This window comes from Petaurus breviceps, unplaced genomic scaffold (genome assembly GCF_028583685.1).
Source record: "Petaurus breviceps papuanus isolate PSGF00001 unplaced genomic scaffold, PetGlider_PUasm1.0 90700, whole genome shotgun sequence".
NCBI lineage: Eukaryota > Metazoa > Chordata > Mammalia > Diprotodontia > Petauridae > Petaurus > Petaurus breviceps.
The window spans coordinates 5,487,340-5,510,906 of record NW_027187315.1 but is presented as its reverse complement, the minus strand read 5'-3'; the positions used below and the strand labels follow the sequence as shown (position 1 = coordinate 5,510,906).

General features: G+C 37.9%; 1 protein-coding gene and 1 pseudogene across 12 annotated transcripts in view; both read left to right on the top strand.

Moving 5' to 3' along the window:
• CASK (calcium/calmodulin dependent serine protein kinase) overlaps positions 1–23,567 on the top strand; it is a 490,128-nt gene that overhangs the window by 137,221 nt on the left and 329,340 nt on the right. For 6 of the 12 annotated variants that reach the window (XM_069065724.1, XM_069065722.1, XM_069065718.1 and 3 more), the window contains exon 2: positions 7,231–7,343. The exons of 1 other annotated variant lie outside the window; for it this stretch is intronic. In XM_069065724.1, the coding sequence (XP_068921825.1) occupies positions 7,231–7,343 (113 nt within the window). Of the gene's footprint in view, positions 1–7,230; positions 7,362–23,567 lie in introns of all 12 variants that reach the window. 5 more of the 12 variants (XM_069065716.1, XM_069065715.1, XM_069065720.1 and 2 more) reach the window with 1 other exon arrangement.
• LOC138144423 (heat shock cognate 71 kDa protein-like) lies at positions 7,370–10,979 on the top strand (annotated as a pseudogene).

Here is a 23,567-nt window from a genome sequence, read left to right as displayed (position 1 = left end):
AATAGTGAGTTCTTATCCCAAAAACCAGAGTCTGGGGTTTTATCAAATAATAGATTACTATAGTCATTGACTTCTGAATCTCATGTGCCTAATCTATTCCATTGATCCACTCCTTTATTCCTAAGCCAGTACCAAGTAGTTTTGATGACTGCTGCTTTATAATATAGATTGGAATCTGGTATAGCTAGTCCACCTTCCATAGCATTTCTTTTCATTAATTCCCTTGATATTCTGGACCGTTTTTTCTTCCAAATGAATTTTGTTACTATTTTTTCTAGCTCTATAAAGTAGTTTTTTGGTAAATTAATTGGTATGGCACTAAATATATAATTTAATTTAGGTAAAATTGTCATTTTTATTATATTAGCGCGACCCAGCCATGAGCAATTGATATTTTTCCAGTTAGTTAGATCTGACTTTATTTGTGTGAAAAGTGTTTTGTAGTAATGGTCATACAGGTCCTGGGTTTGTTTTGGCAGGTAGATTCCCAAATATTTTATAATGTCTACAGTAACTTTAAATGGGATTTCTCTTTCTATCTCTTGCTGTTGAATTTCATTGGAAATTTATAGGAATGCAGAGGATTTATGTGGGTTTATTTTATATCCTGCAACTTTGCCAAATTTATTTATTGTCTCAAGTAGTTTTTTACTTGATTCTCTAGGATTCTCTAAGTATATCATCATATCATCTGCAAAGAGTGATAGCTTGGTCTCTTCTTTGCCTAACTTGATTCCTTTGATTTCTTTTTCTTCTCTAATTGCTACTGCTAACATTTCTAGTACCAGATTGAATAAGAGGGTTGATAGTGGACACCCTTGTTTCACCCCTGATCTTATGGGAAATGCTTCTAGCTTCTCCCCATTAAATATAATACTTGCTGATGGCTTTAAATAGATGCTACCTATTATTTTAAGGAAGGCTCCATTTATTCCTATACTTTCTAATGTTTTTAATAGGAATGGATGTTGTATTTTTCAAAAGCCTTTTCTGCATCTGTTGAGATAATCATGTGGTTTCTGCTAGTTTTATTTTTGATATGATCAATTATACTGATGGTTTTCCTAATATTATACCATCCTTGCATTCCTGGAATAAATCCTACCTGATCAAAGTGTATTATTCTTGAGATAAGTTGCTGTAGTCTTTTTGCTAGTATTTTATTTAGAATTTTTGCATCTATATTCATGAGGGAGATTGGTCTATAATTTTCTTTCTCTGTTTTATCTCTTCCCAATTTAGGTATCAGTACCATATTTGTGTCATAAAAAGAATTTGGTAGGACTCCTTCTTCACTAATTTTCCCAAATAGTTTGTAGAGTATTGGAATCAATTGTTTTTTAAATGTTTGATAGAATTCACTAGTGAATCCCTCTGGCCCTGGAGATTTTTTCCTAGGTAGTTGACTAATGGCTTGTTCAATTTCTTTTTCTGAGATGCGATTATTTAAGTAATTTACTTCCTCTTCAATTAATCTGGGCAACTTTTATGTTTGTAAATATTCATCCATTTCCCTAAGATTGTCAAATTTATGTGCATACAATTGGGAAAAATAATTCCTATTTATTGTTTTGATTTCCTCTTCATTGGAGGTAGATTCCCCCTTTTCATTTTTGATACTCATAATTTGGTTTTCTTCTTTTTTTTATCATATCCACTAAGGGTCTATCAGTTTTGTTGGTTTTTTATAAAACCAGCTCTTGGTTTCATTTATTAATTCAGTTTTGTTAATTTCAATTTTATTAATCTCTCCTTTTGTCTTCAGTATTTCTAATTTGGTATTTAATTGGGGATTTTCAATTTGTTCTTTTCCTTGGTTTTTTAATTGTATGCCCAATTCCTTGAGCTCCCTTTTCTCTAATTTAATCATGTATGCACTCAAGGATATAAAATTTCCCCTAAGAACTGCCTTTAATGCATCCCACAGATTTTGGTATGTTGTCTCATTATTATCATTCTCTTGGATGAAATTATTGATTGTTTATATAATTTTTTGTTTGACCCACTCATACTTTAGGATTAAATTGTTTGATTTCCAATTAGTTTTTAGTCTGTCTTTCCCTGGCCCTTTATTGCATATAATTTTTATTGCATCATGATCTGAGAAGGATGCATTTAATATTTCTGCCTTACTGCATAGAATTGTGAGGTTTTTATGCCCTAAAACATGGTCAATTTTTGAGTGTGTGCCATGAACTGCTGAGAAGAAAGCATATTCCTTTTTATCCCCATTCAGTTTTCTCCAGAGATCTATCATACCTACCCTCTCTAAAATCCTGTTCACCTCCTTAACTTCTTTCTTGTTTATTTTGAGGTTGGATTTATCAAGTTCAGAGAGGGGGAGATTAAGGTCCCCCACTAGTATAGTTTTGCTATCTATTTCTTCCTCTAATTCCTTTACCTTCTCCTCTAGGAATTTGGATGCTACACCACTTTGTGCCTATATGTTAAGTAATGATATTGCTTCATTCTCGATGGTGCCTTTTAACAGGATATAGTTTCCTTTTTTCTCTTTTAATCAGGTCAATTTTTGCTTTTGCTTTATCTGAGATAAGGATTGCTTCCCCTGCTTTTTTTTTTTACTGTAGCTGAGTCATGATATATTTTATTCCAACCTTTTATCTTTACCTTGTGTGTATCCCTCTGTTTCAGATTTGTTTCTAGTAAGCAGCATATTGTAGGATTATGATTTCTAATCCATTCCTTTTTCCATCTCCATTTTATGGGAGAGTTCATTCCATTCACATTTACAGTTATGATTGTTATCTGTTTCTTTCCCTCCATCCTATTCCTCTCCCTGTCAATGTTCATATTTTCCCTCCCTTTCCCCTTCTCCCCTTAATAGTTTTCCTTTTCAGCACCACCTCCCTCAGTGTTCCTTTTTAGACCCCCTCCCTTTTCCTCCCCTTTCCTTTTACTACTTCCTTTCCTACAAACCACTCCCACCCCTCTTTTGTAACTCTTTCCCCCTCCTACTGCCTGTAGGATATTTTTATACTTAATGAAGTATGCTATTTCTTCTTTACACCAAGAGTGACAGGAACAAATCTCATGTGAAGCTCCTCTCCCTCCCCTCTTTCCCTCTAAAATGATACTTTTTGCATTTTTTCTCCATAGAGTCCTCTGTTTAACTGGTTGTCATTCCCTCCTTGTACCAGAACCATTGAGGGAAAAGCTCATATGCTACCCAACTCCCTCCCTTTTTTTCCTCTGCTATACAGGTTTTATGCCTCTATGTGTGGCATAATATACCCTTTTCCACTTCATCCATTCCCTTTCTTCCATTGCAGTCCCTTTGTAGCCCTTAATAAGATTTTTTTAAATCGTCATTTTGTTTATTTTTTAGTTATACCCTCTACTTGTCTATAACCAGTTTGCTCTTATCAAATAGCCGGGTGTGTGTGTGTGTGTGTTCTCCTTGTTCACCTTTCTAAGTTGTAATTGGAGGTTGAATTTTCCATTGAATTCTGGCTTTTTTTATCAATAAGGTCTGAAACTCTGTTATATCGTTGAATGACCATCTCTTTGCCTGGAAGAATATGCTCAGTCTTGCTGGATATGTGATCCTTGATTGTAACCCGAGCTCTTTTGCCTTCCAGAAAATTGTATTCCACTACCTCTGATCTTTCAGTGTAGAGGCTGCCAAATCCTGTGCAATCCTCACTGTGGACCCTCAATATTTGAATTGTTTCTTTCTGGCCACTTGCAGTATTTTCTCTTTTATCTGGTAGTTCTTGATTTTGGCCACAACATTTCGTGGACTTTTCAGTTTGGGATCTCTTTCAGTAGGTGTCCGGTGGATTCTCTCAATTTCTATTTTACCTTCAGGTTCTAGTATCTCAGGGCAGTATTCCTTAATGGGCTCTTGAAGAATGTTGTTCAGGCTCATTTTTTCATCATGATTTCCTGGTAGGCCTATGATTCTCAGATTATCTCTCCTGGATCTGTTTTCCAGGTCAGTTATTTTTTGTTTGAGGTACCTCTTTTTCTAATTTTTCATTTTTGTTGTTTTGCTTGACTAATTCTTGGTTCCTCATAGAGTTATTTGTTTCCATTTGGTTAATTCTAGTTTTTAGCAAATCATTTTCCTTGGTTAAGTTTTGGAGCTCCTTTTCCATATCATACACTTTTCTTTTTAGAGAGATGTTTTCCTCATTATAATGTTTTTCTAATTCTGCTATTTTGGTTTTGAGAGAATTATTCATTTTGTCTTCTATCTCTCTCATTTTGTTTTCAAAGTTCCTTTTGATCTCATCTAGGAGAGCCTTCTGTGCTTTGGACCCATTCCTGGTTGAAGTTTCATCTTTGGGTGTGTAGTCCACATTGTCTCCTTCTGAAGTTGGTTCCTCCCTCTGAGGATAGTAGGACTCCAGAGTCTTTGTAGTCTGCTTTTTGAGGCAGGGTCCTAGCTATGCCCTTTCTCTAGGATCCCAAGCCTTTAGTGTTGAGCGTTTTGCCCTGGTGCAAGAGTTACTATGTTTTCAGGGTCAGAGGTGGGGTTTGGAGCAAGTGAGCTTCACTCTGTCATTCTGGACTTTGGAGGTCCTGAAAGGGGCTTTTTTTTTTTAAATTTCTGGGCTATGAAGTGGTAGCCCCAGGAGTGTTTGCTGTCCAGGACCTGTATTTGCTTCTTACCTTGGTCTTTCCAGTTCCAGCCCTTTGGTAAATGACCTGGTAGTGGACCTTGTGGTTGGTGGGAAGACTTGCCCTCTTTGTTGATTAGTTGATCAGGCCCCTTCCAGGCCTGCCTCTGCTGTCCATGCCTTCCGTGCCTGCCTCTCAGTCCAGTGAATTCTTTGGATAACTATTTTATCTTCTGATTCCAGGACTTGAGGACAGTTTTCTTTGACAATCTCTTGGAGGATGTTGTCCAGGTTGCTTTTTTCATCATGGCTCTCCGGTAGGCCAATAATTACCTCTCCTGAATCTGTTCTGTAGGTCAGTTATTTTGCCAGTGAGATATTTTACACTTTCTTCCAATTTTTCAGTCTTCGTGTTTTGTGTGATTGACTCTTGGAACATCATAGAGACCTGAACTTCAATTTGACTAAATCTATGTTTTAGTGAATTATTCCCTTCGGTTAGTTTTTGAAGGTCCTGTTTTAGTGAAGTATTTTCTCTAATTACTTTTTAAGGATTTGTTTTCTTCAGTGAAACTTTTTTTCAATTTGGTCAGTGGAGATTTAAATTTGTATACTGCTTCCCTAATAAGGCCTTTAAAATCTTTCCTAAATTCCTCTAAGAATGCTTTTTGGGCTTGAGACCAGTTCATATTGCTTGTCAGGTGAGGTAGAGCTTGTTCGGACCGCTCCCCCTCTTCTCTTCAGACTCCTTGCTACTCTCAGTGTTTCTGTTAAGTTATGCTGATGTTCACAGAGTACTCTGTGGAGGAGGGGTGGTCTGGCTACTCCAGATTTCTGTGTCTATTCCCCTGGGCTACTGCTCTGGCAGGATTTTGCTTGTCAGGTGAGGTAGGGCTTGTTGGGACCCCTCCCCCTCTTCTCTTCAGACTCATTGCTGCCTCAGTTACACCCCTTCTCAATGACTCCCACTGTCTTGGGTTTTCACTCTGGGTAGGACACTTTTCTCTGGATTTTCTAGCTTGGGGGAGGAGGGGTGGGAGCAGGCAGAGTTCACTTTGCCATCCTAGGCTCTGGAAAGTCAGGCAAGCAGTTTCTAAACTTCCAGGCTGGGGCCTGATAGTCCCAGAAGAAGCTGCTGTCTCTGCTGGGGGCTCTGAGCCCTGTCTTACAAGGCTCCTGTGGATACTCTCCTCCAGTGGTGAGTTGGTGAGAAGGCTGCGAATTTCCCTTGGGGTGGGTGAGTCTGCAGGCTGGGGATCCTTCTCTCTCTTCTGTAGTCTGTTCTCTAGTCTGAGCTGCTGCAGCCCTCACATATTCTGCGCTCCCCCTGCCCAGACCTACGTGGGCACTTTCTTGGGTTGGATTCTGCCAGGCTCTGTCTCCCAGTGGATTCTGACATTCCAAAATCAGTTCAGATTCTCTTTTTAAAGTTTAGTGATGGAATTCATGAAGGAGCTTAGAAAAGTTACTGCTTCTGTTCTGCCATCTTGGCTCCACACCCTTCAGCCCATTTCTTGACCTTTAACTTCATTTTATGTCTGCTCTTGGGGTGGAAGGAGCATTGTCCCAAGTTTCAGGTTTTATGTGCAATTGCTTTCAGAGCTAGTTCTGGGGGTTCTTTAACTTTTCAGTTCTTCCAAGGTGGTATGATCTAAAGAGAGGTGTATTATGGCTCTGCTGGCCTGCTCTGGTCTGTGAGAGATCACAAGCATTCTTTGCTGCCCTGGAACTGTGACCAAGGGTCCTTGCTCTCCTGAGTCTTCACCATCTAATGTGTTAGTGCTCTTTCTTGCCCTGGGACTGAGACCTGCAACAGTGTATGAACAATGAAGAAAAATCCTGTATTCTGACAGGGAAGGGTCCTCTGTAATATCCTGCTGACCAATTGTCCACCTGATTTATTGGACTGTGGGCCGAGCTCTGGAGACCACTGCAGCTGATTCAGCAGCCCCCATGGCCTGCTTACTGACTTTCCTAGGTATGGCCTGTGCTGGATTGACCTCCACTCTCACCACAGTGAAACAGGATTTTCTCTGCCAAACTTTTAATTTGTCTTGACCTGCAAAATATTGTACCATGTCATCTTGTTGGTTTTGCCACTCCAGAATTTGTTTTGGGTTATTATTTTAAAGTTGTTTGGAGGGGAATTCGGGAGAGTTCAGACGAATCTCTGCCTTAACTCCATCAGATTTTGGAAGGAATACTTTCAATATAATCGCTGAATTTTAGCCCATTATGCTGTATACAGAATTATGGGTTTTACTTATTTCTTTTTAAGAAAATATTAATGTTTTGTGCAATGTGTGTACAATGGTATCAGGATTGTTTTTGCAAAGTTAAGATTTAGAAAAATTGTTTTTGATACAGATTTCGCTATTTGTATTCTGAATTTATGGATTAATATATTTATTTATGTAGTATTCAACTAAAGCACAAAAGATGCAATATTGCTTTCAAAATAGCTCTTTGGGTTTTATTATGAAAACATTTCTATTTGGAGGCTTCCCAAAGAACCCCGGCAATAACATTACTCTAGCTGTGACCATTAGGTTAGAACATCATAAAACAATAGCAGGATACTTAAGGGAGTGCATGAGTTTAGGAAATTCAATACATGAAAATGTGATTTCTCTCTTTCTTTTCATAGGGGCCCCTTCAGTGTTGTACGGCGATGTATCAACAGAGAAACTGGGCAACAATTTGCAGTAAAAATTGTTGATGTAGCCAAGTTCACGTCAAGTCCAGGGCTAAGTACAGAAGGTAAGAGATGGATTTCAAGTAAGTTATTTGATGTCTCACTTTATTCCATCTCCAATATCCATTTGCCAACTAGTATCTTCATCTGGGGGTTTGGGAATAGGGAGAGAGGTGTAGAGAAAAAGGAGAAGAAAGGTATTGCTACTGAAATGATTTTTTAGAAGTTAACATTTGAAAGATAGTGATAGTAAGTTTATAAGGATTTTCTGAATATTTATTGATGCATCCAATATTACTGAATAGGAAGAAAACGAAGTCTAGAGGCGTGTTTTCTGTCCTATTTTAAGTAATACTACGTATGGATGAAGGTGAGGAGAAAAGAGATAAACAAGGAGATGATATAATTGTGGATTTAAAGGAAAATGAAATATTTGACATCCCTTCTTAAGATTCTGGTCTCTATGGTTCAGGAGAGTTCAGTACAGCCCAATCAGGCTGAGGGAAATGAGATGTTTAACTGGGGATTTTGCAGTTGTAGAACTTGCAGGACATAAAACTTAGGTTTCAGATAATTGATAATCAAGACTTGACAACTCAGGCTGTTTGCTTCGTGCACAAACATTTTTAACTCCCTGTACATGTATAGTGAATCCTTTGTAATTTATTAAATATTTGATGATGATGATGAAGCAGCTAATAATGATGATAAATTGCCTCCAAGATAAATGCAAAATGCTCTTTAACATTCAAAGTCCTTCAGAACTTAATTCCCCTTATATCTTTCCATTCTTTTTACACCTTAGTCTTCAACATATGTACTCTTTGATACAGTGACACTGGCTTCCTTGCTTTTCTATTAACAAGAAACACCATCTCTTGACTCCAGGCCTTTTTTACTGGCTGCCCCCCATGCCTGGAACACTCTGCTTCCTCCACTCTTACTGCTGATCTCCATGGCTTCCTTTAAATCCCAACTGAAATTCTACCTTCTCTAACCTCCTCCTAATTCCAGTGCTTTCCCGCTATTAATTATTTACTTTTTATCCTATGTTATAGCTTGCTTTGTCTGTGATCATTTGTATGTCATCTCTCCTATTAGACTACTTGAGGACAGGGACTATTTTTTGCCCTTTTTTAATTCCTAGTGCTTAGTGCAGTGCTTGACACATAGTAAGTGCTAAGTAAATGTTTATTTATTGCTTGATAGCTTAATAGTATAGCTAAAAAGTATTTTATAGCTAAATAGTATTTTATAACCAAGAAGTACATCTGCATGTACTTTTAGGTTAAAGTTGTTTCCTGTTGTTTTCACTTTCTTTTTTAAATTTCTGAATGTATCCCACATATTTTCTTATCAGTTGAAAACTCATTAAATCAAATTTTTTTAAAAATATGAAGAAAAAAATTGGTGAAACCAATGAACAGATTGACAGTGTCTGGCAGTAGGTATGTATAAATTGTGGGGTTTCCTCTGTTATTTACATAGGCAGTATATACCACACCAAATGGCCTTCATCTTTGCCATGAATGAAAAGAGCTGCATTTCTCAATTGTTCTCAAGGACCAGGCAGAGTTATTGCAATTATGCAGTATTCTGTCAACATTGTTCAGTCTTTATGCACGGTATTCCTGTTCTTCATATTTCACCTTCTCAGAATTTATGCTCATTATTTCTTATGAGACAGTAGCATTTAATAGATTTGATATTGACTCAGTGCGGCAGCAGCCCTTCTCTCTCCACAGTGGTCAGCTACGACCCCCTGACTCCCCAGCAACCATGTTGAAGGGACCCTCAGTTGGCATTGATCTTGGAACCACTTACTCCTGTGTGGGAGTCTTCCAGCATGGTAAAGTGGAGATCATTGCTAATGACCAAGGAAATAGGACCACCCCAAGCTATGTCGCCTTCACCAACACAGAATGTTTAATTGGTGATGCTGCAAAGAATCAAGTTGCAATGAGCCCCACCAACACAGTTTTTGATGCCAAACGTCTGATTGGTCGCAGATTTGATGATGCAGTTGTACAGTCAGACATGAAGCATTGGCCTTTTACGGTGGTGAATGATGCAGGCAGGCCTAAGATTCAAGGGGAGACCAAAAGTTTCTATCCAGAGGAAGTATCTTCTATGGTCTTGACCAAGATGAAAGAAATTGCTGAAGCTTACCTTGGGAAGACTTTCACGAATGCTGTGGTCACAGTACCAGCATATTTCAACGATTCCCAACGTCAGGCCACCAAAGATGCTGGAACCATAGCTGGTCTCAGTGTGCTTCGAATCATCAATAAGACAACTGCTGCTGCTATTGTTTATGGATTGGACAAAAAGGTTGGTGCTGAGAGAAATGTGTTGATCTTTGACCTTGGAGGTGGTACTTTTGATGTCTCCATTCTTACCATTGCAGATGGCATCTTTGAGGTCAAATCCACAGCTGGGGACACCCACTTGGGTGGGGAGAACTTTGATAACTGAATGATCAACCATTTCATTTCCGAGTTCACGCGAAAGCACAAGAAGGACATCAGTGAGAACAAGAGGGCTGTTCGCTGTCTCCGCACTGCTTGTGAACATGCAAAGCGTACCCTCTCTTCCAGTACCCAGGCCTGTATTGAGATTGATTCCCTCTATGAAGGTATCGACTTCTATACATCAATCACCCGAGCCCGTTTTGAAGAGCTGAATGCTGATCTCTTCCAAAGCACCCTGGACCTTGTGGAGAATGCCTTAAGAGATGCCAAGCTAGATAAGTCTCAGATTCATGACATCGTCCTGGTGGGTAGATCCACTCGAACCCCCAAAATCCAGAAGCTTCTGCAAGACTTCTTCAATGGCAAGGAGCTCAATAAGAGTATCAATGAAGCTGTTGCTTATGATGCAGCTGTCCAGGCTGCCATTTTGTCTGGAAATAAACCTGAGAATGTGTGGGACTTGCTGTTGTTGGATGTCACTCCTCTTTCCCTTGGAATTGAAACTGCTGGTGGAGTTATGACCGTTCTGATCAAATACAATACCACCATCCCCACCAAGCAGACACAGACCTTTACCACCTATTCGGACAACCAGCCTGGTGTGCTTATTCAGGTTTATGAAGGTGAGAGAGCAATGACAAAGGATAACAATCTGCTTGGCAAATTTGAGCTCACAGGAATTCCTCCAGCATCCGGGGGTGTTCCTCAGATTGAAGTAACATTTGACATTGATGCAAATGGCATCCTCAATGTTTCTTCTGTGGATAAGAGCCTAGGCAAGGAGAACAAGATCACCATCACCAATGATAAAGGGTATCTGAACAAAAAAGACATTGAACGTATGGTCCGAGAGGTTGATAAACACAAGGCTGAGGATGAAAAGCAGAGAGACAAGGTGTCTTCCAAGAATTCTCTTGAATCTTATGCTTTCAACATGAAAGCAACCATAGAGGATGAAAACCTGCAAGGCAAAATCAATGATGAAGACAAACAGAAGATCCTTGACAAATGTAATGAAATAATCAACAGCTGGATAAGAACCAGACTTCTGAGAAGGAAGAATTTGAGCTTCAGCAGAAAGAATTGGAGGTGGTCTGAAACCCCATTATTACTAAGCTGTACCACAGTTCAGGGGGCATGCCAGGAGGCATGCCTGGTGGGTTCCCACGGGGTGGAACAGCCCCATCTGGAGGTGCTTCTTCTGGACCCACCATTGAAGAGGTCGACTAAACACCCCAGAAAGAGCATTCCACACAGCTTTCCAAAACTTGAAGGACTCAAATTTGTAGCCAAGGCAGTAGCAGTTTAAAAGTAACATTTAATCTACTGTCTAAATCTGGGCATTCTGAATATTTGAATGTATGCAGAGGGAGAGAAGTGAACAACATTGTACTTTATCAGTACTGTAAACAAGTGGAAATGCAATTGTCTTGGAGAATAAAATCTATTTAAAATTGGCACCATAAAAAAAAAAAAGATTTGATATTGTGAACTTGACAAACACCATTGAACGTGAACATTTGGATATATGAATAATGGAAAAATTATTATATATGAAACTGCAAATCTCATCACATGATAGGTAGTTCTTTTCATCTCAGAACATCCTTTCTCCTAGACTCTAAAGATCTTCTCTTTACTATGGCTTGCCACTGTATATGCACTTTTGATCCTAGTCCTTTGCATCCTCTGTAGCAGTTTACAGCCCCTCCCCTTTTGTCTCCTTACACCACCCTTCCCTTGCCTCCCAACTATTGGTTCTTTCCCTGTTCCCTTCAAATATGTCCAAGGCTTCCCACTTTAAAAAAATACCCCCCAAAAAACCTCTTTTCATTACCCATATCATCTCCTTAATCTGTTATTCTTTATATCTTCTCCCTTTTTCATTATTTCTTTTGCCTCTGTTTTCTTTTGTCACTTTTGAACCCTCTACAGTCTGACTTCCAACCTCCTCATGCAACTGAAACTGTTCTCTCCAAAGTTACCAATGACCAGATATGATAGTCTTTTCTCAGTATTCATTCTCCTCAGTCAGTCTTCTACATTTTACACTGCTGTTCACCCTTTTTTCCTAAATAATCTCTCCTTTCTAGATTTTTATGACAGTGCTTTCTCTCATTCTTCTTCTACCTCTCTGACTTTTACTTATTCTCCTTTGTTAGATCTGTTTCACACTTTTTTTTTTTTTTTTAAAGCAATCGGGGTTAAGTAACTTGCTCAAGGTTACACGGCCAGTTATTTCTGGGTGTGGTGCTGAATATCTGAGCCTGGATTTGATCCCCAGGTCATCCCGACACTGGAGCTGGTGCTCTTACTCACTGAGCCACCTGGCCACCCCTGTTTCACACTTTTTAACTGTGAGTGTTTCCAAAGACTATCCTGTCACCGTCATCTCTATGTACTCTTATGATGACCTTGTGAGTTCTCATTGGTTCAATTATAATTTCTATGCCAGTCACTCAAAGATCTATATATTAAGCCATATCTCTCTTTTGTGCTTTAGTCCCACAGCCCACTTGCTAATTGGTGGATATTTCAAAATGAATGTGAAGCACCATATGTACAGAAATGAACTCACATTGGTCTTCTGACCGATGCTTATGAGATCTGTGCAATATGAAATGATCAAAATCTTTGAAATGATGTGTTTTGATGTTTTTTGGCTGCCTCTGGATACAAAATAAAACTAACAATGACAACTTTTTTATTTATAGAGAACCTTTGTGGTTGTTTGTTATTCAGTCACGTCCAGTTCTTTGTGATCTAGTAGACCCAAACACACTAGGCACTTCTGTCCTCCACTCTCTCAAAGTCTGTCCAAATTCATGTTTGTTGTTTCCATGGCACTATCCATCTCATCCTCTGCCATCTTTTTTTTCCTTTTGCCTTCAATCTTTTCCAATATCAGGGGCTTTTCCACTGAGTTGCATCATTTCATTATGTGGCCAAAGCGTTTAAACTTTAGCTTCAGTCTTTGATCTTCCAGTGAATAGGCTGAATTAATTTTTTAAAGTATTAACTGATTTGATCTCTTTGCTGTCCAAAAGACCCTCAAAAGTCTTCTCTAGCGCCACAGTTTAAAAGTGTCAGTTGTGTGGTGATTAGCTTTCCTTATAGTTCAACTCTCGTGGCCATACATTGCTACTAGAAAAACCATAACTTTGTCTACATAGACCTTTGTCAGCTAGTTGGTTTCTCTTTTTTAGTATGGTATCCAGATTTGCCATAGCTTTCTTTCCAAGGAGTCAAGTGTCTTTTAGTTTCATGGCTGCAGTCACCATCTGCAGGGATCTTTTGAACCCAAGAATATAAAATCTGACACTTTCTATTTCTTCTCCCTCTCTATGTCAGAAAATGATGGGACCTGTTACCAAGATCTTAGGTTTTTTTTGATGTTAAGCTTCAAGTTAGCTTTTATACTCTCCTCTTTCACTCTAATCAAGAGGTTTCTTAATTCCTCTTCACTTTTTGCCTTCAGAATGGTATCATCTGCATATCTAAGATTGTTTGTATTTCTCCCAGTAACTCTAATTCTGCCTTTTTGTTCATCCAGCCTGGCATTTTGCATGATATACACTGCATATAACTTAAATAAGTAAGGTGACAATATGCAGCCTTGTCATACTCCTTTTCCAGTCTTAAATCAATAATTTGTTTCATATTTGGTTTAACTGTTGCTTCTAGGCCTGCATAGAGATTCATCAGGGGACAAGTAAGATGATCTGGTATTCCCATCTCTTTGAGGACTTAGCACATTGTGTTGTGATGCATATAATCAAAGACTTTAACATAGTCATTGATCAGAGGTAGATGGTTTTCTGAAACTTCTTTTTTTTTCTCCATAATCCAGCCAATGTTGACAGTTTGGTCTCTTGTTCCTCTGCCTCTTTGAAAATCATCCTGCTCTTCTGGTAATTCTCAGTTCATACATTGTTGAAGCCTAGCTTGCAGAATATTAAGCAGAACCTTGTCGTTGTAAAAAATGAACTCATTTTGAACATTCCTTGGTATTTACCTCCTTTCTTTAGGATTAGGACATGAAGAGATCTTTTCCAATCCAGTTGCCATCACTGAGGACCTTACTGTAGAAAGAGATTTTCTTTCTACAGTGAGAAAGAAAACCTATAAGCTATTCTTCTATTTATAAATGGAATACATCTTTTGTCTTCTAATTTCTTTTATAGTAACAGTGTAAGGATTGATTATGATTCACTTCCTTCAGTCTCAAGCTTAGCAACATTTAGGTCATAATTATTGATTGTCTAAAAGTCATGTGGATTCTTAGCATCTTCTTTTCCCTTTTTGCTATCCTGCTACTACTGCCACAGCAACAGTTTAAGCAGGTCTCACATGACTGAAGTGTGTTTATTTTGTTTTGTTTTTTTTGTTTCACATTTGCTTTGGCCAATGAATTCAGCATGCCAATCTCTTGATGATGAGCCTTTCCACACTTAGCTTAACCTAAACCCCAGAAAAATAGAGTTTGTGCTAGTTTTTTACTCAAATTATTTCTAGCTTGGTAGAACTAGCTAAAGTTTGTGTTCTGCTGGCTTGACCCGTGAACTCAGGGTCACTTCCATGCCATTTTTAGGGGAACTTTGTGTAGAGAGAAATAGACAAAATAAATGTCAACCACTACTCTTCTTTTTTTTTTTTTAAAGAAACCTACTTTTCCTCAGTACCAGCATTTAACAAAAACCTCCAACTCTTTCCATTTTTTGGTATTATTATATCAGAATTACATTCTATTGTGTGTGTATTTTTTTTTTTACTGCAGTTGTATGGTGTTTCAACTATACCATGGGTTTAAATAGTCTTTTGCAAGCTAACCTGGGACCTTTACCACTGATAGTATTATTTCTGTTACACTGGAAGTGGATCATTTTGTAAATTGTACCTAGATGGATATACCTGCATAATATGTTTGAAAAGAGGTAAATCTTGGGCGCTGCTTAATTTCTTATTCTTTCTACTTAGTATATGAGAAATTTTAGTTGTGCTGGGTTAAAGATGTGGAGTTCTAAAACATACTAATTTAGCCAAGGAGATTGTTCTGCTTCCTATGGCCTGAACAACATAAAGTGCTGAATGGCATTCTCTTTGCCTGCACCCCAATTTAGTGGGTTATTTTACTTTGCAAATTTGTCCTCACTTTGGACTAAAGAGGTCATTTTAACAATAGTTCAGTGACTCATTCACGAGGCTGAGCCCACATGCCCTCAAAACAATTCTTCTAAGTCTTGGGTTCCCATGAGAGGCACAGTGTCCTCAGACTTGTGAGTATCTCAACAGTGAATATTTATAGTGTCCCTTGGGAGAATGTCTTGGAGTGATCTCTAGTGTCTCATGCTCTGCACTAAATTGCTAGGGAAGAGACCTAAGGCATCTGTTTCTCTGGGTTATCTGGATTTTTATACATATGTGTGTATACATGCCTATACATATGGGGTACAGGAAAATAAAATGCTGTTCACCACTTTTGGTAAAGACCATAGGGTGCAGAACAATCTCTTTTGCTTCAATGATATATTTTAAAACTTGACAATACTTTTAATATAGCACAATTGAAATTTCTTACAAACCAAGTAAAATTGGAACACCTGTATGTGTGTGTGCATTATATGTTTATATGAAGAACCATTCAGATCCAGTCCCTAATATATATGCACGTACGCACATAAAATATGTGTGTATGTACACATACATACACAAACATCTCCCTCCTCATCTCTACCTGTGCAATTAAAAAAAAATCGTTCATTTGGAAAGAATGAAATCTTGTGTTTTGGCTTTAAATTAAATTTGGCTTTAAATAAATTATATCTGATTAAAGTAAATCAGATATATCTATTTGGCTATATATTCCATGCATTCATTTTATGAATGAAAGTAATTTTTTCCTCCGGTATGTGTTCCTAGCACTTTTCTATGGGCATATTTCAGTATTTTTTGATTAATTCCTTCCTGTTTAACTGGGAGTTGAAATAAGTTTTCTGTCTCTGTGGGATTTTAGGTAATAATCTGTTTTTTCTTTGTATTTACTTTTTGTATTTGTACCTGATAAAATTGAATAATACAACATTTTTTAAAAGCTTTCTTGGAGAGTTAGAGCAGTACTTCAGAAAGAATGGTAACTACAGTATCTTACTGCATGAGACTTGAATGTTGAAAGTCATCCCATAAAAAAATTAGAAGACAGCAATTTCAGGTGTTTAGCTTTTATAGCTATGGCTAGGAAAAGGAGTTTTTTTTAAGTTGTGTTTTTTTTTTTAATTGGCAGTGTAGCATAGTAGAGAGCCAGTCTCAGATGTAGGAAGACCCAGGTTAAAGTTCTGCCTCTGACACATACCGATTGATTGTGTGACCCAGGACATTGTAACTTAGTGCTCCAGGCTACTTCATTCTGTACCTCTAACATTGGGAATTTCCTGATTGCATATTCAAATGAATTGACATTTGTATTTTTTTTTTTAAGAAAAAAAAGTTTTTTTGGATATCTTTTGTATTTATTTACTTCATTTCCTAGTATGTTCCTTTCCCTTCCCATACCTAGAGAGCCATCCATTATAACAAAGAATAATAAAAAAAGACACTAGAGCAAAACTAACTGACCCAACAAATTTGAGACTTTATCCAGTGTTCTACATCCATAGACTACTATTACTTTTTCAAAAAATGGATGAGGCATTCTCATCTTTACTTCAGGACCAATTTTTGGACCTTATTATTTATTACACAACATCCAGGTGTTTGGTGTTTTGTTTTTTGGTGATTCTTTTTATATTATTTTAGTGAACATACAATTATTTTCCTTTTTCTGCTTCCTTCATTTTGCATCAGCACTATAAATTTTCCCATTTTTCTCTTTTACATTCATTAGTTTTTTAATGTAACGTTTATGAGCTATAACATTTATGAACTAAATCTTATTTAGCCATTCCTGAGTCTCTACATGTGAGAACTTCCTTTTGCCATGCCAACATTTATATTTCCAGGATTAATGGGAAAACCCTTAACTAAGCAAAGAATAGAGGCAATCACAAAAAGATAAAGGAGAAAATCTCAGCTACATGAAATTGCAAAGCTTATCCATCAGCACATTTAAGATAAGGAAAACTGTCCTTTTGGGGAAATATTTATGTCAAATAAAGGTGATAAGGGCAGTGTCAGATTTTATTGGGTTCAAAAGATTCCTGCAGATGGTGACTGCAGTCATGTGAAATTAAAAGATACTTGTTCCTTAGAAAGAAAGCTATGGCAAATCTGGACAGCATATTAAAAAACAGAGACATCACCTTGCTGTCAAAAGGTCCGTATAGTCAAAGCTATGGTTTTTCCAGTAGCAATGTATGACCATGAGAGTTGGACTATAAGGAAAGTTAAGCATCACACAATTGATACTTTCAAATTGTGGTGCTAGAGAAAACTTTTGAGAGTCTTTTGGACACCAAAGAGATCAGATCAGTCAGTAGTTAAAGAAATTAATACAGCCTATTCATTGGAAGGTGAGATTCTGAAGCTGAAGCTTAAATTCTCTGTTTACATAATGAGGAGACATTGGAAAAGACCCTGATGTTGGGAAGAATTGAAGGCAAAAGGAAAAGGGGACAGCAGAGGATGAGATGGATAGGTAGTGTCATGGAAACAGTAAACATAAACTTGGACAAACTTTGAGATAGAGTGGAAGATAGAAATGCCTGGTGTGCTTTGCCCCATGTGATCACAAAGAATTGGACATGACTGGACAAGGACAACAAATAACAACAAATCCAAGATTAGTTTGTTCTGAGATTCTGTTCGTCATGCGATTTGTTTGCACTGCAAAATTAATGTTCCAATAGGAAATAATGTAAAGTTGGATGATAGGTACCACATCCCCCAAAAAACATTCATATAAAAATAATTATTTATAATTTTAAATAAGTTTTTTGTCCCTAATGTGCCTGAAATACAATAGCAATGATTAGTACAGAATATAAACCAAACAAATTAACCTGCATTTTACCTTTGAGAAGAGCCATGACTGGCATGAGGGATATGAGAAGGAACGGGTGGGGGGTAGGGAGAGAGATGGGGTAGGGAATTGAAGGACTTGAGGAGAGGGTCAGGGTCTGAGGACCAGGTCAGAGGTTGTGGATAAAACTGGGGTCAGTCATTGCTGCTCACACTTCCCCCTTGAGGCTGAGGTGTAGGTGGGGCAGCCGCCTACCATCTCAAACCACTGAGTCTAAGTATGTGAAGCTGAAAGGTGGGGGCACTCGCTCCGCTACACCACGCTGCAGACCCTGACCAAGCAAGATACCATACTCAAAGCTATGTTCACTGGCCACATGGTGGTGCTCACAGACTCAGAAAGTGGAGTGGTCATCATTTTGGGACAATCCTGAACTACCTTCAGGATGGGTCAGTGCCTCTTCCAAAGGTCCCTCAGGAGCTGGGTAAGCTGTTGGGTAAGGCACAATACCATTTGGGGCAGGGGCCAGCTGAGGATTGCCAGTTGTCTCTTCAGCAAAAGAGTGAGAGCCTTTCCCCACTCTGCCTTATTCCCATGGTGACATATCCACTGGAAGAGCAGCAGCTTTTGCCCAGTGGTGAAGCAAACATGATGTTCGTTCTGTGAACTTTTGTTCGTCCTGCAAGACAAATTTTGTGAATAATTTTTCCTAGTCCAGCGAAGCACAGGTGTAAACTAGGTTACTTGTAAACCAAGGCTCTACTGTATAAGGGATTAAGCATAAAAGACCAAAAAACTTTCCCTGATGGAATTTCTCTACTAGAAGGGAGTTGGTGTTCGTTGTTGTAAATATTCAGTCAGCTGAGTCTGCAACACTGAAGCTCAGATGAAGTTAATAAAGGGAAGAAATGTAATAGTTTACTACATAAGGCTGATAACTAGCAGCAGCTCCAGCCTCTGTAGGAAATGACACTTGGTCATGTGGTTGTATGGCAGGACAGGATTTAGTTTTCACAGTAAAGAAGCATCATTTTGTGGCATTTAACTTGTCTAGTTGGGTATTTGTTCTGTCATACAAGGAAAACGGATTTTTAGACTTGATTTAGCTTTCTCTAATGGGAGGTTTAATAGTCTATTTTGTTACCTGTTTGCTCTACCACCAGGCTGTTAGTTTTCTGGCTTGTGATTCTTGCAGATGGTCTGCTGGAATACACCTCTCAGAGGAAAAAACACAGTTGCCATTTTAGTCAAACAGTGTTTCTAAATGGAGTCCCCTTCGTACACACTGCAATAAATAAGTGGACAAAGAATATGAATGAAAGTATGCTCACAAGGAGGGCTGTCCCTCACATGTAGCATGAAAGTGTCGTTGTGTGGCTCAAAGGGAGGAACAATAGACATCTCTAGCCCCTTCCTCCCTACCCCCATTTTCCAAGAGAAGCTTTCCTGCCAGGAAGGGAAGGAGGAAGGTGGGACCAGAGGCTGATCACTCTCTTCTCCTCAAAGAGGTAAATACCTGTATACCACCTGCCTCCCCCAATACACACGCCTACAATGCTTCCTTATGACAATAGAAAATAATTAAGCAAAAACTAATTGAGAAACTATATCTGTTAACACCCACCACATCTGTTATATTTATTTACGCTCTTGTTATTTTATATATATTGGGTTGTTACTTTATCAGTTTATCAATATCTTCCCATGCTCATGTTTCCTTACATTTGCCCTCTTATGGAATTGTACAGTAGTACAATATGTCCTGTGGCATTTAGATATTAGAGTTTGTTCAGCCATTCCCTAATTGAAAGACATACTTTTTTTTGTATGGTTTTGTTTTGGCTACTTTAGAAAGTGTTGTAAATATTTGTAGGCCCATTGTCTTTGTCATTGATTTCCTTGGTATACATACTGTATAGTAGTAAAGTTGTTTTTAAGAATCATGGGGCCATTTCTGAGCTCCCAAAACAGTACAGCTGACTTCCAAAGACCCTCTAACATTGAATATTTCCATCTTTTATCATTGTCAATTTGATGGCTATGAGGTAAAAACCTAAGAGTTGTTTACATTTCTATTTCCCTTATTAGTTATTTAAGTACTCTTTTTCTTTGTGGTTATCAATGGTTTGCATTTCTTCTTTTGTGATGTGTCTTTATTTTCTTTAGCCATTTATCTATTGGGGATTAGCTCTTAATTTGTTATATAATATATAAGACCATAACTTTATAGCCATAGAGCTAGAAGAGAAACCTTAGAGGCCACTGAATGCTATACTTGATTTTCATAGCTGAAGAAACTGAGGCCCAAAGATAAGAGACTTATCCAAATTTACACAAGTAGCAAGTAGTGTATATATATTTGTACATGCTGGGGAAGGATTAGCTTTTTACTTCCACCCCCTCAAAAAGAGAGATAATTTCCTCTATTTGTTGACTTTTCAATCCGAAAGCTTTGATTTGTGTTTAAACGTGAATATCCCTAGGAGAGGATACTTTATTCTGTTAAACCTTAATGACTTATACCTTGGCCTGAACTGGTTTCAGAGCCTTTCCAGAGAAAAAATTTTTATAGGAAGGAAGGAAAGCTATGGATGACTGTAGCAACTGAGAGGGTTGGAAAGGATTTGACATTTGGGAAAAGTCAAGAAGATGGAGAATGTGCTCAGGACAGAAGCAAACTTTATCTACTTCATAGATACTTTTGAAGATAGATACTTCATTTATACTTTTGCCTTGACGTTGGCTTGACAGTTCATCTCATCAGATTTGCCTTTTGCCAAATCCTGTTTTATTTGGTATTTTTCTAACGACAAATTAATTAATGACAATTAATGTTGTGAAGATTTCCTCAGGAGTTCTGTTTTTCAGGCTTGGATAAGTCACTTAATAACCTTACCTCACCCACCTCACTCCCTCACCCATCCTACCCCCCCACCCCCTCCAGGCCACAATCTCAAGTAAAATGAAGAGATTAAGTAGCTTCTGAGGTCACTTACAGCTCTTTATCTGAATTCCTATGGTCCCGTGTTTGATGCAAAGATTTTTCTTCCATGCTCCTTCTTGTAGCTTGCTTCTTCTAACTACTATACTGCTTTTTCTTAATTTAAAAGCTTTGACATATTTAATAATCAGAATTATTTTATCTTTTATGATCTCCTCTAGTCTTTGGTTAGTAATTCTGTGTCTAGCCATAGTGAAGAAAGTTTTGCTCTTGATGTTTCTTTTGTGTCTGTTATGACCTTTATATTGTGGTTGTATATCTATTTAGATCCTATTGCAATGTATGGCATAAGGTACTCATATAAATGTTTTTTTTTCCAAATTCTAGTTTTCTTAGCAGTATTTATCCATTCCTTCTTTCAGTGATTTTTGTTCCTAAGTGTATTAAACACTGATGTACTACATTTACATACTTACCTTGTTTATCTGTTCTTTTACACTGATTTGTGCTTCCAGGTTTGTTTTCTTTTTTGTCTTTTTGGAGGGGAGAAGGCAGAGCAATTGGGGTTGAGTGACTTGCCCAAGGTCACACAGGTAGAGTTAAGTGTCTGAGGCCGGATTTGAACTCAGGTCCTTCTGACTCCAGGGCTGGTGCTCTATTTACTACTCCATATAGCTGTCCCATCATGCTTCCAGTTTCGTATGCCAGATAATTCTTAAATCTTATTTGTATTGATATCTTTTCTTTTTATGTCACATTCATTTCCCCAGATGCCCTTCTCTTCTTCCATATGGATGAGACATTCCTTGTAGCAAAGATTTTAAAACGAGGGAGAAGACATAGCACTTTGGCAAAATGCTGTGTCTAATGGCATGTGCATTATTCCATACTCATATCCCTTTCCCACCCCCTGCACAGAGAGGAGAGAGGTACTTTTCCCCCAGCATCATTTTAATTGTATAGTCATTTTAATGTTCAGGTGTATGATTGTTTTTGCTGTTGCTACTGTTATTCTTATTTCTTGTTATTGTGTACTTTTTTCCCTGATTCTTCTCTTCTGTACTCTGCATCAGTTTGTAAAGTATTGCTATGCTTCTCTGAATTCTTAACATTCATAGTGTTCTGTTACATTCACGAGCAGCTATTTAATTCTGGTTCTTTGCTACCACAAGAAGTGCTGCTATGCATATTTTCTGATAGTTTAGCCTCTTTTTTCTTTCTTTAAGTCCCTTGGCTAGAATATATTCCTAGCAACATTATCTTTTTGTCACATGATTAGTCAGTTTTTGGTTTTTAGCATAATTTCATACTTATTTTCAGAATGGTTAGATTACTTCACAGTGATCACAGTATATTAATGCATGTCTTTTTGCAGCCCTTCCAATATTGACTATTGAGATATTTCTTTTTAAATGAATTTTTATTTCTTTTTACATCACCTAAATTTTCCCTAGAACCAAATTTATTAAGTAGAAAGGCAATAGGAAAAAATGTTAAAATCTTATAGCTATGCAGTTATTTTTTTATATTTTGTAAATTCACATCTTTAATATCTAGAGTTTTTAAAAATTAATTTATTTTTCAATATTCATTTCCACAAGATTCTGAGTTCCAAATTTTCTCAACTCTCCTCCCCCTCCCCCCCCATGATGGCATGCATTCTGACTACCCTTTTCCCTAGTCTCCCTTCCCTTCTATCATCCTCCATCTCCCAGCCTTTTCCCCCTTATTTTCCTGTGGGACAAAATAGATTTCTGTACCCGATTGCCTGTATATCACATTTCCCAATTGCATGTAAAAACAATATTTAACATTTGTTTTTAAAACTTTGAGTTACAAATTCTCTCCTTTCTTTCCTCCCCACCCACCCTCATTGAGAAGGCAAGAAATTCAATATAGGTTATGCATGTATAGTTATGGAAAACACTTCCATAATAGTCATGTTGTGAAAGACTATATTTCTTTCCATTCTATCCTGCCCCTCCCATTCTTTATTCTCTTTTGACCCTATCCCTTTTGAAAAGTGTTTGCTTTTAACTACCCCATCCCCAATCTCTCCTCCTTTCTATCATTGCCCTCTCTCATTCTCTTCCCCCCCCCCCCACTTTTCTGTAAGGTAAGTTACCAAATTGAGTGTTTGTTATTCCCTCCTTAAGCCATATCTGATGAGAGTAAGGTTTACTCATTGCTTATCACCTCCCCCCTTTTCTCATCCATCATGAAACCTTTTTCTTGCCCTTTTATGTGAGATAATTTACCCCATTCTATCTTGCCCTTTTTCCTCCTAATATATTCCTCTCTCACCTCTTAATTTTATTTTTTAGATATCATCCCTTCGTATTCAACTCACCCCCTGCCATCTATCTATCTATCTATCTGTCTGTCTGTCTGTCTGTCTGTCTGTCTAGCTAGCTAGCTATCTAGCTCTCTATCTCTTCCAACTACCCTAATATTGAGAAAGATCTCATGAGTTACAAATATCATCTTTCCATGTAGGGATGTAAAACAGTTCAGTTTTAATAATTTTTTTACTGGAATGGTCAGAAGAAGTGAGACAAGGACACTCTCAAGAACTTTGGAATTGATTTTGTGACATGGGAAACACTGGCACAGGACCACTCAGCATGGCATTCCCACTTCAGAGAAGGTACTATGCTCTATGAACAAAGCAGAATTGAAACAGCTCAAAGGAAACACGGGATGTGCAAATTTAGAGTACCCATCCCAGATGCTCATGCAGACTATTTGTGCCTGACCTGTGGTAGAGCATTCTGAGCTCTTATTGCTCTGATCAGCCAGAGCTGAACATATTGAAACTTGACTTTAGCATAGTAATATCATTTTGGTCTTCTTTGAGAACGAAGGACAACAACCAATCACCCAACCAATAAGTTTGTTAAGATTTCTCTTTCCTGTTTACCTT